This window comes from Hyla sarda, chromosome 3 (genome assembly GCF_029499605.1).
Source record: "Hyla sarda isolate aHylSar1 chromosome 3, aHylSar1.hap1, whole genome shotgun sequence".
NCBI lineage: Eukaryota > Metazoa > Chordata > Amphibia > Anura > Hylidae > Hyla > Hyla sarda.
The window spans coordinates 174527362-174551597 of NC_079191.1; the positions used below are offsets into that span (position 1 = coordinate 174527362).

General features: G+C 43.6%; 1 protein-coding gene across 1 annotated transcript in view; it reads right to left on the reverse strand.

The window, feature by feature from the left end:
• Positions 1-2349: 2349 nt before the first annotated feature.
• Positions 2350-24236, reverse strand: part of LOC130360677 (intestinal-type alkaline phosphatase 1-like) — a 94601-nt gene continuing 72714 nt past the window's right edge. The window contains exons 7-11 of the mRNA XM_056563229.1: positions 23765-23834; positions 20935-21069; positions 7791-7982; positions 5152-5268; positions 2350-3307 (exon numbers count right to left, since the gene is read on the reverse strand). Coding sequence (XP_056419204.1) covers positions 3054-3307; positions 5152-5268; positions 7791-7982; positions 20935-21069; positions 23765-23834 — 768 coding nt within the window. The 3' untranslated portion in view covers positions 2350-3053. The remainder of the gene's footprint in view (positions 3308-5151; positions 5269-7790; positions 7983-20934; positions 21070-23764; positions 23835-24236) is intronic.

The window sequence follows — 24236 nt, forward strand, 5'->3', positions numbered from 1 at the left end:
TCCAGCACTGATCCCTAACTGGGGTGTTGCGGCACACTGGAGTGCAGTCAGAACCTGCCACAGAGGTCATGGACAAAATGGTGACAGGAAACGCTATGATGCCACAGGCATCCAAGACTTTTGACCACTTCAAGGCCACTGGTAGATATGCTCCTGGCTGTAGGAAGAAACTGCCTGTGGCCTAGAAGTGGGAGTAGAAGACAGACCCTACCTACAGCTTGCAAACTCACTACAGAGGGGTCCTACCTATGGGGGGGGGGGGGTGGCAAACTACCTACAGGGGGAAAACTACAAACAGAGGGCAAATGCATCCTACATACTGGGTACATTACCTACAGGGGACACCAGCATACTGGGGAAAACTACCTACTAGGGGTGTCAGCTTACTAAGGTAAATTACATACTGGGGGCACCTGCATATACGGGACATCTACCTATTGGGGAAAACTACCTACCAAAGTGTAATTTCCCATTACAGGATATGTTCCTACAGTCCTGTCAGGTTGAGTCCCTCTACCTCCTCAGGGCTTTCCTGCAGTGTTCCCCCATAATGTGAATAGGTTGTATATTAAGTGCAAAGGACCCTTGAAGTGGGTCACATGATTGTTAGTCACATGATAATGTTTGTCACATGTTTAAGTCATATGTTTGTTGCCCAGAGAGCACCAGGTGACCAGGTGACCTGAAGTTGGCCTATGGACTCCTTGCTCAGCCCCCCTTTATAAGACCGGGAGGTACTACAATCTCTCTCTTGTGTTTCACTTTCTGCTGAGGTCAAGTCCAGTTCAGACATCTCACGGTCAGTGTCCAGTACATCTGGAGGCCTCAACCATAATTGCAGCCACAAGTCAGTAAGTCAAGTCATCTTTATCTGCTGTCATCATCTTCACTCAAGTCAAGTAAATTGTAGTCAGCGTGGCCGCACCTATAGTCTCTTAAGTCACTGCAAGTCCCAGCAAGCTGCGAGGTCCCCTGTGTTACTAGTCACCTCTCTGGGATCCTGGCCGAACTGTATAGACCGTACCATCTGTCTACCTCAGTAAAAGCTACCGTAAACCTTAACCTGGCCTTGGACTATTATTTGCCCCTGCCTGACCTAGGACTAGCGGTAATACCTTCAGGTGGTTACATAGGCAAAACACGCCCTGGCATCACGAACACAAAGGGGTTAATACCATCTACACCTGGGCAACACCATCTGCCCCTTACACCTCACATCACATCACACCCGGGGCTCACCACAGAAGCAACCTATCTTACTAATGGGGGGGCCTACCCATTTTTACCAACCCATTTACCTACCCACTTTCTGTTATAACTCCATATGTTGGCATTATTACTATTGTGTGCCCTTTAGGTGGGGGAAATGGAAGTAGGGTGCTGTAAAAGTGCAGAACCAAAAATATTTGTTTAGCAGGTTCTACAGAGATGACAGAGATAGTCAGAAAATACCTTTATGGGATGCAATGAAGTTCAATGGCGCTTACCTTGTATATAAGACTCCTTCTCAGCCTGTTTTGTTATGCCTGATGAGACCACGCAAGTGCGGTGAAACGCGTCGCATTTTTACCTAATAAACCGTCCTTACCTTACCTGCTGTGCCTGTCCCGATAAGTGCCGTTGAACCCCACTCCATCCCACGAAGTGATTGCTCAATATTGATCTTTCTGTCGGGGAGGCTGCAGACCGGGCTTACTACTCATTCACACTGACCCTTGTTGTGTGTGAGTCCACACAACCATCTATGGTAAGAATTCCTCACTTACTGTGTGGATTATCTATTGGTGGTTTTACGCTATGGAGCGCTCTTCTATTTTGTTCTTCTTGTTCTTCTCTGGATTGATCACAGGGGGATTTTAAATTTGGCAAGTAAAAACACAATTAATCCCTTTAGAACACTATTTTGTATGATTCCAACACTTCTCTGCAACTTTATTGGACAAAAAGTTTTTGTGCAGCTTTTTAAAAGTGCTCTCCAAAAGCAGCTTTGTTAGCCCGGTTCGCAAATAATAAATCAGTGTCCACTGCTAATTAAAATCTCAATAATGACTTTTCAAAATTGTTTGTAGGTTTTTGCTTACAGCCAAAAGTCACCAAAAAAGTCCTTTGGCACACGTGCGACATTTCACGTGCCAAATATAAGCAAAAAAAAAGGCTCTAAAGACAATGCTCAATGTCCCTTGATGGGATGACAAATAGCCGGCTACTACTGAAGACTCTCAATTTTTTCCTTCTACATATTGAAAGCAGTTATTTTCCTGTGTGTTTTCAGTTGCCTTTTGTTCCAAAGTCTGCAGAAGTACACTGACTATATTATAGGAGTAAAAACCTTCCAGACTAAAACAAATTGGTTTATTAATAAAGAAATCTTACACAAGACAGATATTTAAAGCAAATAAGTGCAGAATTGTGAGATTCTTGCTGCCCAATATCACTTCATTTATTAACATTGTTATGTGAACAGTGAAATTCCAGAGTGACTAATCTATTTTTGTTTTTTATCTGCAGATTTTATTCAACATCCAAGAGAGGAGACAAAACAAAACTACCCATCGCTTGTGCAGGTGACGTGCCAGCATGCCACAGCCGGAGAACAATCCAAGAAGATACAGACGGTCACAGCAAGCCAATATTCAAAAACAGGCTTCATATTTTATTTGCACCATAAAGTAAAAATTTGCAAGGTGCCTTAATTTGCTTGGGAAAGGCACTTTGCTGAAACATTGCACATGTTCACTTTATGGTGCAAATAAAAGTTGGAGCCTGTTTTTGAATACTGGACCTCTGGCGTTTGTTGCTGTGACCATCTGTATCTTCTCTATTTTCTGCACAATTTTGACCATCCATCTTGCCTAAGCTGTTTTTAACAACGCTTAGAAATTTTCTTTACAGCGGCCATATAGACTAAAGAAACCTGAGTTCCATGGGACAGCGTTCTAAGCATGCAGGAGAGAAGCTTTGATAATCCCCTATTGTGAGTGGTGGGGCCCTGTGTTGTCTTCACATACAAACTTTATTTAAACAATAGGTCATTCTTTAACAACATTTCCCTTTCACCACATTAGAGCAACCCATATAGAGGTCAATAACAATGTAATGGATGATGAGATAAGAAAACCTGAATTTGAAGGACAGTCTGAATAGGGTTCTAAGCAGCCGGCATAGGCCATAACGTGGGCAATGTAATTCTGCTCATGAATCCCATGAAAGAGATGAGCAAAGGGTCCTTTAGCCATAATGGCTACATCCTCTCCCCCATGTGTCTCTGACGAAAGTGGAACAGCAGTCTGCTGCCGGTAATCTCCTTCTGTAAGAGTCAATAGAAAAAAGATAATACAATGAAGCTATTATCCACACTTATTAACATCATGAAGCCAAAACAGTAAATTACCTTCCCTAACTAGTGCAGGACCCAACAAAGAGGGGGGGGGGGGGGGGTCACTCCTGGACCTTATAATAACCAATAGGTCAGACATAGTATTTTAAGTAGAGGTTGGGGGTCATCTTGGTGATATTGCTCACAACATATTAAGTTTTAGTTTATCCTATAAGAGGATGTCTACTCGCTATTGGGGCTACAAAAACATTAAGCATTATGATGCCCAATTTAGAGAGACCAAATAAGAGAGGACCTTAGTGACACAGATTAGGACAATGCCCCCAGTAATAAAAGTACACAAGCTAAATGGGACATTTTTAAGAGTATCCTAAATAGATCTTGTGAACGACACATACTCTACTGGAATAAATGTATTAGAAATAGGAGAAAACCAATTTGGCTTATCAAAATGGTTAGATATGTGATAAATAATAAGAGGAAAGCATACAGACTACTAAAATAAGTAGGTAGTGAGAAGCTCGAAAAAATTGCAACAGAGAGAATGATTGCCATAAAAAGTAAAACAATATATATATGGTATGTCAGGGATTGTTTCACATGATTGGCACTTAGCAAATGTAGTGCCAATGTTCAAAAAAGGGGTCAAAAGGAATCCTGGAAACTATAGGCTTGTAAGTTTAACACTGGTAAATATTTTGTGGGTTTTCTGAGAGATGCTATACTGGAATATCTTAATGAAAATAACCTTCTGACACAGCACCAATATGGGTTTATGCGGGATCGGTCCTATCAGATTATTCAATGAGGAGGTCAGTTATAGATTGGACAGGGGGGAAGCGGTGGATGTTATATTTCTGGACTTTTCTAAGACATTTGATACTGTGCTACACAAAAGGTTAATACATAAAATGAGGATGCTGGGAATAGGGGAGGATATATGTAAATGGGTTAGTAACTGGCTCAGGGACAGGAGGGTGAGTATCAATGGAACTTACTGTGGTTGGGTGACAGTTACTAGTGGGGTACAGCAGGGGTCAGTACTGAGTCCACTTATTAATGACCTTGTAGAGGGATTACTAAGTAGAATTTCTGTATTTAGAGATCACACTAAACTGGGTTGGGTGATCACCACAGAGGAGGATAATATATTACAGAGGGATCCGGGGAAGCTGGAGGCTTGGGCACAGACAAGCCAAATGAAATTTCATGTGGAGAAATGTAAGGTTATGCACTTGGGCCCTAAAACAAAGTGTACCATTTAGACTACTACCATAAAGGACCTGGGGGGTACTGGTGGACAGTAAACACCTCTTTAGTGATCAGTGCCAGGCAGCTTCTGCCAAAGCTAAAAAAAGTCATGGGATGTTTCAAGAGAGGAATAAAGGCTCATGACAGGGACATAGTTTTGCCTCTGTAAAAATCATTAGTCAAATCACATATGGAGTATTGTGTTCACTTTTGGGTACCTGTATATAAGAAGGGTATGGCTGAGCGAGAGAGGTGCAGAGGAGGGTGACAAGGATAATTGATGATATGGAAGGATTACAGTACTAAGACAGGTTATCAAGCTTAAAGGGGTACTCCGCCCCTAGACATTTTATCCCCTATCTCCTGCATCTGAAGAAGAGATTGCAGGGGTCCCCAGTGACGGGACTCCCGCGATCAGACATCTTAGCCCCTATCCTTTGGATTGGGTATAAGATGTCTAGGGGCAGAGTACCCTATTAAGGGAAAGTGAGTTCAGTAGAGTTTCAGGTTAAACTTGATGGACTTCAGTTTTATCAATACATGTATCATCATTTTGTTCATACCTATATTAACAGTTGTAATATTCTCTCTTGAGCTATTTACAACTTTGTAACCGGGGCCGTTGCCGTAAAGAAGACTGGTATAAGGCAAACCATCTGAAGCTCTGTTTGGTGCCTTTCCTAAAAAAAAAAAAATAAGGCTTGTTATAAGGCTTTGTAGAAATGACAAACTAAATATATTTTAATGCATCAATTGTTTATTGTTCCCCTCTCATTAGACAGTAATACTTCAGAACTCCAGAAAAAGTACCTAAAGTTACAATGGCACAAGGCTCTTATATTTTATTTAACAATTACTTTTAACTAGCAGTTGTAAATCAAAACCACATTTAACTTACATTACAATTGGCAATACCAATCTGTGGCACATGTGATTGGTTGGAGGATCCAGTGTGTGCGTGTGTGTGTGTGTGTGTGTGTCAACTTATGACACTGATGGAAAGTAGAGCCATTTAGCAGGACCCGGACTGCTATAGTGTCTCCCTTCAATACAATGTAGCACTGCATCTACTGTACTGCTCTCTACCTGTACTACATGTACTGTCCTGCTTTCTACCTGTATTTCTCTCTACTTGTACAACATGCTTTGCACTGCTTACTAGATTGCATGCTAGTTTGCATGTACTGTTAAACAACTACATCGACGTGGTCTGAAATGGCAGGAGGTGCTCAACCCCATGTGCAGATGTGCACCTACGCTGGGGCGGAGGTCCTGCACTTGTGATCCGTTGCTATGGGCGATCCCCAGCATAATGTGCATACAATGGAGGATGCCTGTAGACGGTCACAATACCACAATGTGGTTTCACTGCTGTGGTAGATGTAAACAATGACATTAGCTAACGCTCAACACTGATGTAAAATTGAGACATTAGCCAGTATATCCTTATATATGAAGGATATACCTGAGTCCGCACACCAACGCCAAGGTTTCTCAAGTGGTGCGGGACCTAACACTAACCTACCCGTGCCAGATGAGCAAAGCCAGGAGGCAAATTACAGGAGCCTTAGGTCCGACTTGTAGACTGCTCCCCAGATTACCTCCAATGTGACTGGAAACACATACAATGAGAGGGGGGAGACAGGCTACAAGCCCAATCCTGGTTGGCTAATATATTGCCGGCCTCACAGGTGAAATTAAGCTGTTTAATGTCTAAAGTTTATACTAATGCACCCTTTTATCATATTGGGTAGTATTAAGGTTTCACCTGTGAGGCCGGCAATATATTAGGCAACCAGGGTGGGGCATATAGCCTGTCTCCCCCCTTCCATTGTATGTGTGCATAGTCACACTGGAGGTAACCGGGGAGCAGTCTACAAGTCGGACCTAAGGCTGCTGTAATTTGGCTCCTGGCTTTGCTCATCTGGCACAGGTAGGTTAGTGTTAGGTCCCGTACCACTTGAGAAACCTTGGCGTGGTGTGCGGGCTCAGATATGTCCTTCATATAAGGAAATACTGGCTAATGTCTCAATTTTAGATCAGTTTTGAGGGTTAGCTAATGTCATTGTTTACATATACCACTGTAGTGAACCTATATTGTGGTACTTGTGACTGTCTGCAGGCATCCTCCATTGTATGCACATTATGCTGGGGATCGCTTATAGCAACGGACCACAAGTGCAGGACCTCCACCCCAGCATAGGTGCACAACTGCACTTGGGGTTGAGCACCTCCTGCCATTTCAGACCACGTCAATGTAAGCTGTTTACATGTACTGTACAGTTCTCTACCTATACTACATTTAGTTTTATGCTTTCTTTCTATACAACATATAGAATACTGCTCTCTACATGTACTACATATAAGGTACTGCTATCTTTTGTACTGCATATCCTTCATTGTCTCTATGTCTACTGCTAACTATCTAGAATACATTCTTCTTTTGTGAGTTGACATTTTGAAAATTAGTTATAACAGTAGAATCTCCCAATAGTGGACACTCACGGGAATAAAAATGTGTCCGCTATTCAGAGATGTCTCTTATTGGGAAAAAAAGGCTCAAAAATCTTTCTAAATGACAGAATACTGTCTTGTACTCACTGCAGAGTATAATTACCTATAACACATGATAAAAAGCATTATTACAGTAGAATCTCCCAGTGCCGTTTAATCACCCCTTATTATCCCCCTGCATCATTTCATCCCCCCTTTATACCCTGTGCCACCTTATTCCCCCGTGCCTTGTGCCAAATTATCTCCCCCTTACTCCCTGTGCCACATCATCTCCCATGATCCCCCTGTGCCATTTCATTCCCCCTTCATTACCCTCTGTGTAAATTCATCACCCCCCTCTTTATGAAGTGGCACAGGGAGATAAAGGGGGAATTAAATGGCACGGGGGGGGGGGGGGGGGCAGAGAGAAATGGCACAGGGGGTGGTAAAGAGGGGGTGATGAATTTGATCCTTTTTTTTGCTTCTTGGTGGCAAGTACCAGTGCCGGACTCGCCTCTATAGAGGAATTGCATTGTTAAAAAAAGTGGGGGGGTAAGAAACTGTCCCAATGGTAATTGAGAGGGTACAGCAGACGCAACGTCCTGCTATCCTGGGTGGCAAAAGCTTACTACTATAATAGGAAGTCCATTTTGGTTTAGGCCTTTCTATGTCTAATGTTTAACAAGTTCCAGTTTAACAATTGTCTCACCTAAAATACTGTTTCCACGATCTGTGTATCCTCCAAACGTGAAGACATGAGAGTGATCAGCAGTCACAACAGTCAGGGTTTCATCTTCTGATGTTAGCTCCCCAGCAGTATGGATAGCTTTGTCAAACTCAACAGCCTCAGTCAATGAATTTTTTGCATTAGTATCATGGTGGCCATGGTCAATTCTGCCACGTAAACAAATAGATAAACATTTACTATAAATGTGTTTGGTTTTTATAATTATGCTTTGTTTCAGCCATTATACAAGGTTTAATTTGGCACTGCTGAAAATACACCCTGATTCCAGATATCAAAGAAGTTTTACAATTATAAGATGAAAACCTATGTTATCTAGTAAGGATGAGCGAATCGAATCTGACGAATCTGAATTCGTTACGAATTTCAGGAAAAATTTGATTTGTAACGAATGTGAATATCGCCGCAATTCGATCACGCGAATCGCTTTATTAAACTCCATTTTGTGTGGTCCAGGCTCCAGGGGCCGGGCATCTAAAATGGCAGATCCACGTGCGAGGACATAGTGAAAGGAATCCTGGGAAGGCAAGGAGGGTAGGCAGGATGACCCTGAATCACATGCAGCCTATCAGCGGCCAGCCTCCCCTGTGATGTCACAGCTCTATATAATTGTCAGCCATACTGCGGCAAGTCACATAAGCATTCTATTACAGAGAGAGAGAGGGACAGACAGCGCTGTGTGTTGCACAGAAAAGCATTTTTACAGCAGCGATTCACCTCCCAGTTACATCAGCGTTCTACTACAAAGAGGAGCCGAGAACAGTGTGTTGCACAGAAAAGCTTTTTTACAGCAGCGATTCACCTCAAGCCCAAATCCAGCCTAGAAGCACTCATAGGGAAGGGAGAGAGATGGACAGAGAAAGTGCAATTTTGGGTGTAGTACACAGCGACTGTGTGCTGCAGTACTGGTGTGTACAACAACTGCAAAGCTAATAGTATCCAGCCAGTTAGGGTATTGTCATCTATTAAGTGTAACCTGTGCGTACATCTAAGTGGTGTACCATTTTGTTCCTGTTAAAGTCTTAAGGGCCTAGATACTGTGAAAGGCCAGCCAAAAGTACACACCTGCTAGTGTTGTAGACAAATACTGTTTTTAAGCATACTGGAGCACATTGTACTCCCCTCATAAGTGCATACCACATACGTACATCTTAGAAGTGTACCATTTTGTTCCTGTTAAAGTCTCCAGCCACCTCCAGGCTGTCTCATTCTGCAACTATATGGTCTCCTCATGCTTCCGTCACCTCCAGGCTGTGTCATTCAGCCACTATATTGTCTCCTTATGCTACCGCCAACTCCAGGCTGTGTCATTCAGTCACTATATGGTCTCCTCATGCTGCCACCAACTCCAGGCTGTGTCACTCAGCCACTATATGGTCTGCTCTTGCTGCCGCCAACTCCAGGCTGTGTCATTCAGCCACTATATGGTCTCCTCATGCTGCCGCCAACTACAGGCTGTGTCATTCACCCACTATATGGTCTCCTCATGCTGCTGGCACCTTAAACAAAACTTTTTAGGTTCATCTATTTGAAATCTTCAATTTAAATGTTGAAAAATATTTTTAAATCTTTTCAATTGTGAGGCCCTATGGTCCAGTCAGGCTGATGCTACCTCCAGGCTCTGTCATTGTGACTGTGATTCTATTAGCAACACCTCTAATCTGCATGTCATACTCAATAACACTAACCCAGCACACACCCTATGCGTGTTACAGCAAGGAAAGTGTTATACACCCCTATTGAGGCTCTCTGTAGGCCAGAAATAGCCGTTTTTATGAAGATTCAACGGGAATAAATTCGAACGAACCAAATGTTTTTAAAAAAATTCGGCCAAACGGCGGAATCGAATTTATCAAAACATTTTCTCTATTATCTAGTAATGGGATTGTTCTTGTCCCTGGCTGAGAATGTTGCTACTGCAAGTTCCAATTGGTAGACAGACTAGAGTGTTTCTATTTCTTGGGGAAAAAAGACGAATGCACTGTCATGAGAAATTATTTAAAGGGAACCTGTCTCCATGAAAATGTTTTTTAATCTATTGTGGTATCCCGGTACAGGACCTGGTCCTGTCTCTTTGTCTAAAGTCCCTTCAGCCAGAGTCCCTCCATGCTAAAGGGCTCTCCTGACTACTAACCCCTAGTCGCCTCTTAATATGGTAATATTTAATGTATATATTTATATATATATTTAATTAATCTAGGATACCTCTGTATAGGACCTTAGAGGTCACGTGCCTTTAATTTATGTTGTGCTATGGTTTAAGGACCTTTGGGTCATGTGTTATACCCAGAGTTCAATGGGTTCATAACTGACAGGTTCTGCTGACCCAGGAGTTTTGTCCCACCCTCTTAATATATAAGGGGTTGCAGCCACAAAATTTGTGCTCTTGAGACCTGTACATGAAAGAAAGCACATCTTATCTCATCAGCACCAATTCAAACTAGGCCTGAAACATAATACCTAGCAGCCACAAAACCGTGAGTTACTCAAGCTCAAATTACTGAATCCTGTGTGACTACTAGAAGCTCAAATCTCCTAAAAATAATTGCACAGTGGCTAGCAAACAAAACTAATTGATCCAGAGTCCCGGCAAACCTGTGAGGAACCTGTATCTCGGTTCACTTGTAAAAGACTGTTGTGTTACATGCCGTTGCATAAAATATACAGTAAAGTTACTTCATAAAATCTTCTGTGGACATTCCGTTATTTCTCCCTATTGCTTGTGGGGTTGGCGGTAGGACTATTACATTGAGGAAACCTCACCCTGGCGTCACAACATCTAAGGGTTAATACCAGTACCCTACACCACCACTCCGCAACATCCCCTTGCATCCTTCCACCCCGGCACCACACTATTACTGTCATGTTTTAGAATAGGAGGAGCTGAACAAATTGATATATATGAACCATAAGCTATTTTATATCTATCATTACTGCACTCCACACTACGAGGAAAAACTTTTTGACAAAAGGATTTGCGGTAGCAGGGTGTGATGAGGGCAGATGTTGTTACCCTAGGGGCAGATGGCATAAACCCCTTGTATTCATCATGCAAGGGCATGGTTTAGCCTAAAACCACCCGAAGGTATACGGCTGGATCCTGGGCTAGGTAATAAAGGCAATAAAGAATGATGCCAAGCTACGGACAACGGTAGCTTTACTGAGGTTAGACAATTGGTAAAGTCTATACAGTTCAGCCAGGGCACAAGGAGGTGACCAGACCGAGCTGACTTGACAGATGCCAGGGGCTGACTTGACTCATTAAGCTGTGACTTTAGCTTACTTGAATTGATGGTGGCTGCATGACTTGATTTTGAGGCCTCCAACACTCTGGACACACACACTAGGCACAACTGAACTGGACCTCAGTAGTAAGCAAGAGCTCTAAGCTCCAAGAGAGCAAGAGGAGAGAAGCTAGCTCCACCCAGGGCTTATACGGGGGAGACTAGCAGGTAGCCCATAGGTCACTCTTGGGATCACCTGGTCACTGGTACCTCCTGGGTAACAACCACATGACATAACTCTTAAATATACAACACATTTTATTATACAATAAACTGCAGAACATATGTACAGGGGGAAACAGGAGCAAGTGGCCCTGGGGACACTGAAGTAGGCTGCCTGACAGGGCACCAAGGGTACAGGGTAACATCTCGCCTACTGGGCCACCACAGATTGTAGGCTTACAGTAGAGAACCAGGTTAGCTACACCACCCTGTCATGTAACATTACCACTTACATCACTAAGGTGTAATGACTCCCAGTTAGCCTGCACTGCAACAACTATCATCCGCTTGAGTACTACATAACCTATAAATTACTAGTTTAATTCCCAGCTGATATTTTAGGCTTGAGTCCAGTGGTTGATCCTAACTGGTGATATTTCTATGCATGCGTACACATGGAAGGCTGTCAATAGTGGAGTAGAACTGCCCACAGCACTCCCAAGCCTAGAATGAACAGGGATTTTGACCACTAGTTTACAAATTATACTTAATATTTTCCCAAAATACCATATGTATAAGTTTTTTTTTTTTTGTTTTTTACTCAGTTTTTCCCGCATTATAGCAATATGTTGACAGGTTTTTTGGGTATTAAAGCACTTTATTTTGCTGTTGCCTTAACAATTTGTACATTTCTAGTGTATATATTTATATATGTCTTCAGGATCTGAGATGGGCACAGGGCCGGTGTTAGGGCAGGGCAAACTGGGCAATTGCCCAGGGCCCCATCCCCATCCTGTAGGCTGCTCAGTGGCGGATCCAGGGGGGGGATCTGCCACTGAGCAGCCCGCAGGGGGCCCCGTCACATTAGGGATATCTCTGTGTCCCAAAAGATCTTTTCGGGACACAAGAATATCCCGGTTACCTTTCTGCAGCCCTGTGTTAACTTTAAAAATGCAGTGGCCGCCAGAGGTAGCGCACGCCGGGACGTCACTTATGTCCCGTTCATATGTCCATAGGAACGGAGGAGCAGAGCATTGCACCATCGAGGAGGATGCGCGCTGGCCGGCATGGTAAGTTACCAGCGGCACTTCATCTCCAGTGCTCCGACCACCGGAGGAGCGGTGGATGGAGAACTGAAGTGGGGCAGTACACAGGCATACAGCCTCCAGGCATAGACTGGCTGAAGGCTCTATGTCTGTCGGGGAGCTATACTGCACCTAATGTGTAGGAACTATACTGCACCTAATGTGGGGGAACTATACTGCGCCTAATGTGGGGTAACTATACTGCGCCTAACATGCGGGGACTATACTGCGTCTAATGTGGGGGAACTATACTGCGCCTAACATGGGGGAACTATACTGAGCTTAATGTGGGGGAACTATACTGAACCTAATGTGGGGAAACTATACTGCACCTAATGTTGGGGAAGTATACTGTGCCTAATGTGGGGAAACTATACTGCGCCTAATGTGGGGGAACTATACTGTGCCTAATGTGGGGGAACTATACTGCACCAAATGTTGGGGAACTATACTGCACCTAATGTGGGGAACTACAACCTAATGTGGGGGAACTATACTGCACTTAATGTGGGGGAACTATACTGTGCCTAATGTGGGGGAACTACAGCCTAATGTGGGGGAGATATACTGCACCTAATGTGGGGAGCTATACTGCGCCTAGTGGGGGAGCTATACTGCATCTAATGTGGGGGAAACTATACTGCACCTAATGTGGGGGAAACTATACTGCACCTAATGTGTGGTGAACTATACTGCACCTAATGTGGGGGAGCTATACTGCACCTAATGTGGGGGAGCTATACTGCACCTAATGTGGGGGAACTATACTGCGCCTAATGTGGGGGAACTATACTGCGCCTAATGTGGGGGAACTATACTGCGCCCAATGTGGGGGAACTATACTGCACCTAATGTGAGGGGACTGTACTGCACCTAATGTGGGGGAACTACAACCTAATGTGGGGGGAGCTATACTGCACCTAATGTTGGGGAGCTATACTGCACCTAATGTGCGGGAGCTATACTGCGCCTAATGTGGGGGAACTACAACCTAATGTGGGGAAGCTATACTGCACCTAATGTGGGGGAGCTATACTGCACCTAATGTGGGGGAGCTATGCTGCACATTATGTGGGGGGGAACTATACTGCACCTAATGTGGGGGGAACTATACTGCACCTAATGTGGGGGGGAAATATACTGCACCTAATGTGGGGGAGCTATACTGCACTTAATGTGGGGGAACTACAACCTAATGTGGGGAGCTAAACTGCAGCTAATGTGGTGAAGCTATACTGCACCTAATGTGGGGGAGCTATACTGCACCTAATGTGGGGGGGGGGGAACTATATTGCACCTAATGTGGGGTGAACTATACTGCACCTAATGTGGGGGAGCTATACTGCACCTAATGTGGGGGGACTGTACTGCACCTAATGTAGGGGAACTACAACCTTATGTTGGGGAACTATACTGCACCTAATGTGGGGGAACTATAACCTAATGTGGGGGAGCTATACTGCACCTAATTTGGGGGAGCTATACTGCACCTAATGTAGGGGAGCTATACTGCACCTAATGTGGTGGAACTATACTGCACCTAATGTGGGGGAACTACAATCTTATGTGGGGGAACTATACTGCACCTAATGTGGGGGAACTATACTACGCCTAATGTGGGGGGACTACAACCTAATGTGGGGGAGCTATACTGCACCTAATGTGGGGGAGCTATACTGCACCTAATGTGGGGGAGCTATACTGCACTTAATGTAGGGTGAACTATACTGCACCTAATGTGGGGTGAACTATACAGCACCTAATGTGGGGGAGCTATACTGCACCTAATGTGGGGGAGCTATACTGCACCTAATGTGGGGTGAACTATACTGCACCTAATGTGGGGGAGCTAAACTGCACCTAATGTGGGGGAGCTAAACTGCACCTAATGTGGGGGAGCTATACTGCACCTAATGTGGGGGAACTATACTGCGCCTAATGTGGGGGAACTATACTGCGCCTAATGTGGGGGAACTATACTGCGCCCAATGTGGGGGAACTATACTGCACCTAATGTGAGGGGACTGTACTGCACCTAATGTGGGGGAACTACAACCTAATGTGGGGGGAGCTATACTGCACCTAATGTTGGGGAGCTATACTGCACCTAATGTGCGGGAGCTATACTGCGCCTAATGTGGGGGAACTACAACCTAATGTGGGGAAGCTATACTGCACCTAATGTGGGGGAGCTATACTGCACCTAATGTGGGGGAGCTATGCTGCACATTATGTGGGGGGGAACTATACTGCACCTAATGTGGGGGGAACTATACTGCACCTAATGTGGGGGGGAAATATACTGCACCTAATGTGGGGGAGCTATACTGCACTTAATGTGGGGGAACTACAACCTAATGTGGGGAGCTAAACTGCAGCTAATGTGGTGAAGCTATACTGCACCTAATGTGGGGGAGCTATACTGCACCTAATGTGGGGGGGGGGAACTATATTGCACCTAATGTGGGGTGAACTATACTGCACCTAATGTGGGGGAGCTATACTGCACCTAATGTGGGGGGGCTATACTGCACCTAATGTAGGGGAACTACAACCTTATGTTGGGGAACTATACTGCACCTAATGTGGGGGAACTATACTGCGCCTAATGTGGGGGAACTATACTGCGCCTAATGTGGGGGAACTATACTGCGCCTAATGTGGGGGAACTATACTGCGCCCAATGTGGGGGAACTATACTGCACCTAATGTGAGGGGACTGTACTGCACCTAATGTGGGGGAACTACAACCTAATGTGGGGGGAGCTATACTGCACCTAATGTTGGGGAGCTATACTGCACCTAATGTGCGGGAGCTATACTGCGCCTAATGTGGGGGAACTACAACCTAATGTGGGGAAGCTATACTGCACCTAATGTGGGGGAGCTATACTGCACCTAATGTGGGGGAGCTATGCTGCACATTATGTGGGGGGGAACTATACTGCACCTAATGTGGGGGGAACTATACTGCACCTAATGTGGGGGGGAAATATACTGCACCTAATGTGGGGGAGCTATACTGCACTTAATGTGGGGGAACTACAACCTAATGTGGGGAGCTAAACTGCAGCTAATGTGGTGAAGCTATACTGCACCTAATGTGGGGAAGCTATACTGCACCTAATGTGGGGGGGGGAACTATATTGCACCTAATGTGGGGTGAACTATACTGCACCTAATGTGGGGGAGCTATACTGCACCTAATGTGGGGGGGCTATACTGCACCTAATGTAGGGGAACTACAACCTTATGTTGGGGAACTATACTGCACCTAATGTGGGGGAACTATACTGCGCCTAATGTGGGGGAACTACAACCTAATGTGGGGGAGCTATACTGCACCTAATTTGGGGGAGCTATACTGCACCTAATGTAGGGGAGCTATACTGCACCTAATGTGGTGGAACTATACTGCACCTAATGTGGGGGAACTACAATCTTATGTGGGGGAACTATACTGCACCTAATGTGGGGGAACTATACTACGCCTAATGTGGGGGGACTACAACCTAATGTGGGGGAGCTATACTGCACCTAATGTGGGGGAGCTATACTGCACCTAATGTGGGGGAGCTATACTGCACTTAATGTAGGGTGAACTATACTGCACCTAATGTGGGGTGAACTATACTGCACAAATGTGGGGGATCTATACTGCACCTAATGTGGGGGAGCTATATTGCACCTAATGTGGGGTGAACTATACTGCACCTAATGTGGGGGAGCTAAACTGCACCTAATGTGGGGGAGCTAAACTGCACCTAATGTGGGGGAGCTATACTGCACCTAATGTGGGGGAACTATACTGCGCCTAATGTGGGGGAACTATACTGCGCCTAATGTGGGGGAACTATACTGCGCCCAATGTGGGGGAACTATACTGCACCTAATGTGAGGGGACTGTACTGCACCTAATGTGGGGGAACTACAACCTAATGTGGGGGGAGCTATACTGCACCTAATGTTGGGGAGCTATACTGCACCTAATGTGCGGGAGCTATACTGCGCCTAATGTGGGGGAACTACAACCTAATGTGGGGAAGCTATACTGCACCTAATGTGGGGGAGCTATACTGCACCTAATGTGGGGGAGCTATGCTGCACATTATGTGGGGGGGAATTATACTGCACCTAATGTGGGGGGAACTATACTGCACCTAATGTGGGGGGGAAATATACTGCACCTAATGTGGGGAGCTATACTGGACTTAATGTGGGGGAACTACAACCTAATGTGGGGAGCTAAACTGCAGCTAATGTGGTGAAGCTATACTGCACCTAATGTGGGGGAGCTATACTGCACCTAATGTGGGGGGGGGAACTATATTGCACCTAATGTGGGGTGAACTATACTGCACCTAATGTGGGGGAGCTATACTGCACCTAATGTGGGGGGGCTATACTGCACCTAATGTAGGGGAACTACAACCTTATGTTGGGGAACTATACTGCACCTAATGTGGGGGAACTATACTGCGCCTAATGTGGGGGAACTACAACCTAATGTGGGGGAGCTATACTGCACCTAATTTGGGGGAGCTATACTGCACCTAATGTAGGGGAGCTATACTGCACCTAATGTGGTGGAACTATACTGCACCTAATGTGGGGGAACTACAATCTTATGTGGGGGAACTATACTGCACCTAATGTGGGGGAACTATACTACGCCTAATGTGGGGGGACTACAACCTAATGTGGGGGAGCTATACTGCACCTAATGTGGGGGAGCTATACTGCACCTAATGTGGGGGAGCTATACTGCACTTAATGTAGGGTGAACTATACTGCACCTAATGTGGGGTGAACTATACTGCACCTAATGTGGGGGAGCTATACTGCACCTAATGTGGGGGAGCTATACTGCACCTAATGTGGGGTGAACTATACTGCACCTAATGTGGGGGAGCTAAACTGCACCTAATGTGGGGGAGCTAAACTGCACCTAATGTGGGGGAACTATACTGCGCCTAATGTGGGGGAACTATACTGCGCCTAATGTGGGGGAACTATACTGCGCCTAATGTGGAGGGACTATACTGCACCTCATGTGGGGGAACTATACTGTGCCTAATGTGGGGGAACTACAACATAATGTGGGGGAGCTATACTGCACCTAATGTGGGGGAGCTATACTGCACCTAATGTGGGGGAGCTATACTGCACCTAATGTGGGGGAACTACAAGCTTATTCGGGGGAACTATACTGCACCTAATGTGGGGGAACTATACTGCGCCTAATGTGGGGGAATTACAACCTAATGTGGGGAGCTATACTGCACCTAATATGGGGGAGCTATACTGCACCTAATGTGGGGGAGCTATACTGCACCTAATGTGGGGGAACTACAAGCTTATTTGGGGGAACTATACTGCGCCTAATGTGGGGGAATTACAACCTAATGTGGGGAGCTATACTGCACCTAATATGGGGGAGCTATACTGCACCTAATGTGGGGGAGCTATACTGCCCCTAATGTGGGGGAGCTATACAGCACCTAATGTGGGGGAACAATTCTGCACCTAATGTGGGGGAACAACAAATTTATGTGGGCGAACTATACTGCACTTAATGTGGGGGAGCTATACTGCACCTAATGTGGGGGAGCTATACTGCACCTAATCTGGGGGAGCTATACTGCACTTAATGTGGGGGGAACTATACTACACCTAATGTGAGGGGAACTATACTGCACTTAATGTGGGGCGAACTATACTGCACCTAATGGGGGGGACTATACTGCACCTAATGGGGGGGACTGTACTGCACCTAATTTGGGAGAACTACAACCTAATGTGGGGAACTATACTGCACCTAATGTGGGGGGCTATACTGCACCTAATGTGGGGGAACTATACTGCACCTAATGTGGGGGGAACTATACTGCACCTAATGGGGTGAAGTATACTGCACCTAATGGGGGGGATTGTACTGCACCTAATGGGGGAGAACTACAACCTAATGTGGGGAACTATACTGCACCTAATGTTGGGGGAACTATTCTGATCCCTATAACTCTTTTATCTTTCTGTATATGGGGATGTGAGGGTAATTTTTTGCGCAGTGATTTGTAGTTTTTATCGGTACTATTTTTGTTTTGATGGGACTTTTCAATTGCTTTTTAGATATTTTTTATGGTATTTGAAGTGACCAAAAATTTGCAAATCTGGTTAGTGCACTATTACGACTTTTGGGGACCCACTTTTGATTTTGCCCAGGGCCACGCTAAGCCTAAAAGTGGCCCTGGATGGGCAGAATATATTTCCTAATTTTGGTGGTTGAGAAGCATGGCAGTGGGAAACTTTTGTTAATATTATTATGTTTACCATCAAAATGTCATTGTCACTAAAGGAGTGGGAAGAGGAGCAGTTGTACATCCCATCACCTTTAATAACTAGTCAGACCATTTGTCGAATTCATGACTGCATGAAGTCTACCTGCATCCGGATTTCAGAGCTTTTTGATATATTTAGGTCTGTTTAATACAGTATCTAAGCTTTTTTGCAAGCAGCCATAGGCATGTAGACATAGGCTAGTAATTTGTATGAACTTGCCACATCTTGAGTTTTTTTAATCTCAGGCATGGATTTATATGCATTTTGATAAACAGTATACTTTATTTTGACAATCACGTTAAAGGGGTATTCCAGGAAAAAAACTGTTTTTTTTATATATCAACTGGCTCCAGAAACTTAAACAGATTTTTAAATTACTTCTATAAAAAATGTTAATCCTTCCAATAATTATCAGCTGCTGAAGTTGAGTTGTTCTTTTCTGTCTGGCAACAGTGCTCTCTGCTGACATCTCTGCTTGTCTCGGGAACTGCACAGAGTAGAAGAGGTTTGTTATGGGGATTTGCTTCTACTCTGGACAGTTCCCTAGACACGTGTGATCAGAGAGCACTTAGACAGAAAAGAACAACTCAACTTCAGCAGCTCATAAGTACTGAAAGGGTTACGATTTTTTTTATAGAAGTAATTTACAAATCTGTTTAACTTTCTGGAGCCAGTTGATATATATATATATAAAAAAAGTTTTTTTTCCTGGATAACCCCTTTAATGTGTTCATAAGTGGGTGGCATCTCTTTTTATGTCTTTTAACACATACCAATTATACAGAAACAAACATAGACATAATCCCATGGAACCCCAGGGGAAGAAATAAACAACCAAAACATAACAAAATTTAATATAACTCATTCACATCCAAGCACTCACACTTGTGTCTTCCATACTTTTTAAGCCAGAGTTTGTCCTATCTACTCCATTGTAAGCTATCCCTATTTACAGTAAGTTGTCTAGTGACTTAAAGTTCAGTGGTACTTCTAAATAGTTTCCATAATCTCCATCTCTGTTCATATGTTATAGTAGATAACCAGGCCCTCCATCTCATAGTTCCTATGAACAATTTTTAATAATTCAGAGTCAGTGGGAATAGTATCAGTCTTTCATCTCTGAGCTATCTGAGAACGGGCCACAAACAAAATATGTCTTATTACTGTTAATTGAGAAATAGGTAAAGAGTTTGTTGCTTAGGATAATAATGCCACTTCTGGGCACCAGCCTATTAAACATTCAGTAATGCAATTAAGTAGGGAATTAATCTGTTCCCAATATTTCCGAACTTCTCGACATTGCCACCACATGTGGAAAAAGGACCCCACCTCTACCCTACATCTGCAGCAGTATTTTGAAAATTGAGAAGAGATCTGATTTAGTCACAGCGGAGCCAGGTGCCATCTGTATCACATCTTCCTGGAGATGTCTAGATGGTTGGTACAATGAGAAACTTTGAATGGTAAGCTAAAGACATAATACCAATCCTCTGATGAAAAAGTGCATCCTAAATCCATTTCCCAAGCTATTTGAAATGGGTAGGGGTGTGGGTTTTTATAGGACACCAAATGAGTATATGCTCGTGATATTCCCTTCTCCGTAAACTCCTCATTTTGGAAACATTTTTCGTAAGGGGAGTGGTTTGCTAATGTGTGCCACTTGAGGGAGTTCAGGAATTTCCTAAGTTGCAGATATTTAAAAAAAATCTTTATTTGAAATTTCAAGTTCAGAGCATAGATTAGAAATAAAATAGACATCAATAATTCCCCAATACTGATATCATTTCATTTTTGAATTCCTACTCGCTCAACCCCCACCCCTAAACACCCCCCCCCACCCCCAAAAACCCACCCCCACTGCCTCAAGTCTGTTTGTGGAAGAAGATACTGAAGAACCCTTAACGGGATTTCAAATATTTTGCGAGTTTCAGAATACCTTTAGATAGAGTATTTTTCTATATCGCAATACTTGCCTTTACTGTAGGAGTATTTATAGCTATTTTACATTGTGAAATTGCCGTGAACCATTGTGCAATATTTTCACCACTGTTTTTCGTCCTATCCATGACATAGGAAATTTTGACTATAAATCTGCATTCTCCTTTATACTGGACATAAGAGGATTCAGGGGGAGGTTCAAAAAAATGGGTGGCATTTTAAAAGTGTACTAGGTGTTTGCTTTCATAAAACATATAGTAAGAGAATATGTTATGGTTTTATATGATCTAATATACTTATCTTCTACAAATAGGAAGAATCCTTTTGGATTCTTCCTCAGAATCTTAATGGCCTTCTCTGTCATTTCTGCAAGGGATGGGTCAAAGGACGGGTCACGGCTCAACTCGTACTTCATATCTTTCGGTTCAAAAAGACCTAAAAAGTTAACCACAACATCAATTAACTGCATCATAAAATAAATCATTGTTTGCATATTCTGATTTTGGAAGCAGGCCAATTCAATAAGCTTCTGAATTCAAACCTTGAAAGAAAGTTTTACTACACAGGCTACAGAACTCACTGACAGGAAACTGTGATATTGTCATGACCGACTGGGGGGGACAGGGAGAGTTATCCCTAGACTGACCCTAAAATCACTTTCCCTGCCTACTTGCCCAAACACCCTAAGCGGTGAATCGACAATTGACAAGTCCTGCCCTGCGCTACAGTGCAGTGGCGTAAAAACAAATAATATACATAGTCAGTCACAGGCCAGAAACAGAACGGGAATACAAAAACCAGAATAGATAAACCAGACAAGATACAAATACTAACAGGGCAGAATATTGTGTATAAACAAACAGTTCCCAAACCGGAATCAGATAAATGCCAGACATGGATAAATAAACAAGACTAGGCATGGTTCGAGTATATAGCAGAAACCAGGAATAGCAGGGGATGAGCAAAAGAACTGAAATCTAGAACACTAAACTGATCAGGTAACTCGGGACATTGTTCACACTGGACACAGATAACGAACATGAAATTCATAAAAACGGATACAAAAAAAAACTCTACAATGTAGAGGAACACTGGTCAGGATACTAGACAAGATATTTCTCAAGAATCAAAATAGGATATATTTCAAGATACAAGACAGGATAAATTCAAAACCAAACTCCACTATATAGAGGAACAGGATAGGATTCTCACAGTGTGAACACAGATCAAGCAGAACAGACATACATCCTAAAAACTGACAAATAACACAGACTGAAATCTACAATAAACAAGACTAACCATGGCTAAAACTCAGATAAAATATCACAATATAAATATAAAGTGCATGCTCAAGCAGACTTGGAAGTATATTGCACAAACAGACATCATGGTAGCATTATTGCACAAAATAACCAGCAGCTAGAATGCAGGTGAACTCTGGTTAAATAATCCACCCGAGTTCTCATTCGTTCAGAGCATTAGCCATTTTCTATCCAGGGAGAATAGCAAACTTCTCTGTACATACTAGTGTGTGAATACACACCTAAGCAGAAAAAAGAGCAGAAAAAAGAGTGGGTAGCCCCCCACCTCCCATTAAGTAGATAGGTCATTCCAGTAGGTAGACAGGTCCCTTCATGTAGTTTCCCCCCAATTCACAAGTGCACTCTTCACTCTGTTAAACTACTTTAACTCTGAGCATTTAACTATAGCATCACATTAAGACACATGAACCCACTCTATATATGTGTTCTGCCCTAGTTTTAAAATGTTTAACCTTGGGAGTTTACCTTTATAATTTAAAATCTATGGCTGAAAAACATAATCCATATAGTAAGTACAAATATCATACTAAATCATGTAATAACAAAAAAAAAAGTTCTTAATTTGTTTCCTTCTCATTTTCTTTTCCTTTCTCTCTTTCTTCTGCTCAAAGTACTTACATTTTGGTGTATATCTTCTGTAATATGTTATTAAGTTGTTCACAGTAAAACAAAATAAGCCTAGGGTCACATGTAGCGCATCTGCAGCGTATTTCATGCTGCAGATGCACCTGTGACCATCACTAGAATGAGCTCCCTGCTCTGCCTGAAGTGCATGCACTGATTGCCTGTAAAGCTGTGCCTCCCCACACTACAGTTCGGTACTACATGTTCTGTTCTGCTTTTTACCTGTGTCAGGATGAGCTGTTCCTTTGAACCTCAGGTGAGGCAGGTTAACGGGGTACTCTGGCCCTAATACATCTTATCCCCTATCCTTTGGATAGGGGATATGATGTATTAGGGCTGGAGTACCCCTTAAATTTTTTCCCCAATACATATAAAGGACCTTGAAGGTGCTTTTGTCCTCAGCATAGAGTAAAATACTCACCGGCCTATAACGTGCACTCTCATTTTTCCAAGGAAATTGGGGTAAAAAAATTTTTTTTTAAATGAGGGTGCGTGTAAATGTGTGTATACCCCGATAAATCATTCTGGCAGCCGATTTAAATCATGTAAATGCAGCGGTTTCTGCGGGGCCAGAGTCCTGCCACCGCCCAATTCCCATGTCCGTCCCCATCCCCGGCTTTCATATTTACCTTTCGGCGCGCTCCTGCAGGCCCCGGTGGCATTCTGTGCTGTTGCTGTGCACTGACGAGTGATGTTGTGATGAGGATGTCACTCATCAGTGCGCAGCAACAACACAGGTCCCCGTCGGAGCCTGCAGGAGCGTGTCGACAGGTAAATATGAAAGCCAAGCCAGGGATGGGGAAGGCCATGAGAATCAGGCAGTGGCAGGAGTCTGGCCCCGCAGAAGCCGCTGCAGTTACATGAATTAAAGCGTCCAGAAAGAGTTTATCGGCACATAACACACAGATAGACTTTTAGCTTAAAAGTTTAATTTAAAAATAATGTGTGTTATACGCCATTAAATACAGCATATAGTGATTTTCAACTTTAGCTGTGTTAGCTATCTGCTTATTTTTCTTTAATCTAATTTTTTTCTTTATTTTGGGTACACATTTGGGGGGCTTTAGAACCAATTACCAGTTTTCCATAGAGTTATGGTCTAAAAAGTTTTCCACGGGAGTACCGCTTTAATGTTCTCCACCTTGGTGGTGAATCTTAATTTACATAATAGACAAAAACCCTACCTATAAGATAATCAGTGGTATCTGGATTAACAGCATCTAGTTGTTCTTTGTTCCAAACATATATGGAGCCCTGCAAGATAAAAAAAAAATAATCATAGCATTTAATAAGCAGCTAGAATATCTCTTTAGGGTAGGGCCACACATGGTGTATACACAAAGTATTTCATGCTGCCCAGCAAGAAATCCGCTGCATATTCTCCTATGAGCAGACACACAGGGCTACTTGTGGAAGCCCTGTGTGCACAGTGAGGTTTGGAGGCGGGCCATCACAGTCACATTGTGGGCGCCGCAGGTAGTACTGTGTGTCTGCTCATAGGAGAATACACAGCATATTTTCCACTGTGCATTGGATTTTATGCTTGACCCTACCCTTAGGGTACATTCACAAAGGCAGGATCTACTGCAAGTTTCCCAGTGCAGGTTCCAGCCACAGAGGATTACGCGCCAAATGTGCTGTGGATTTAATGCTGCA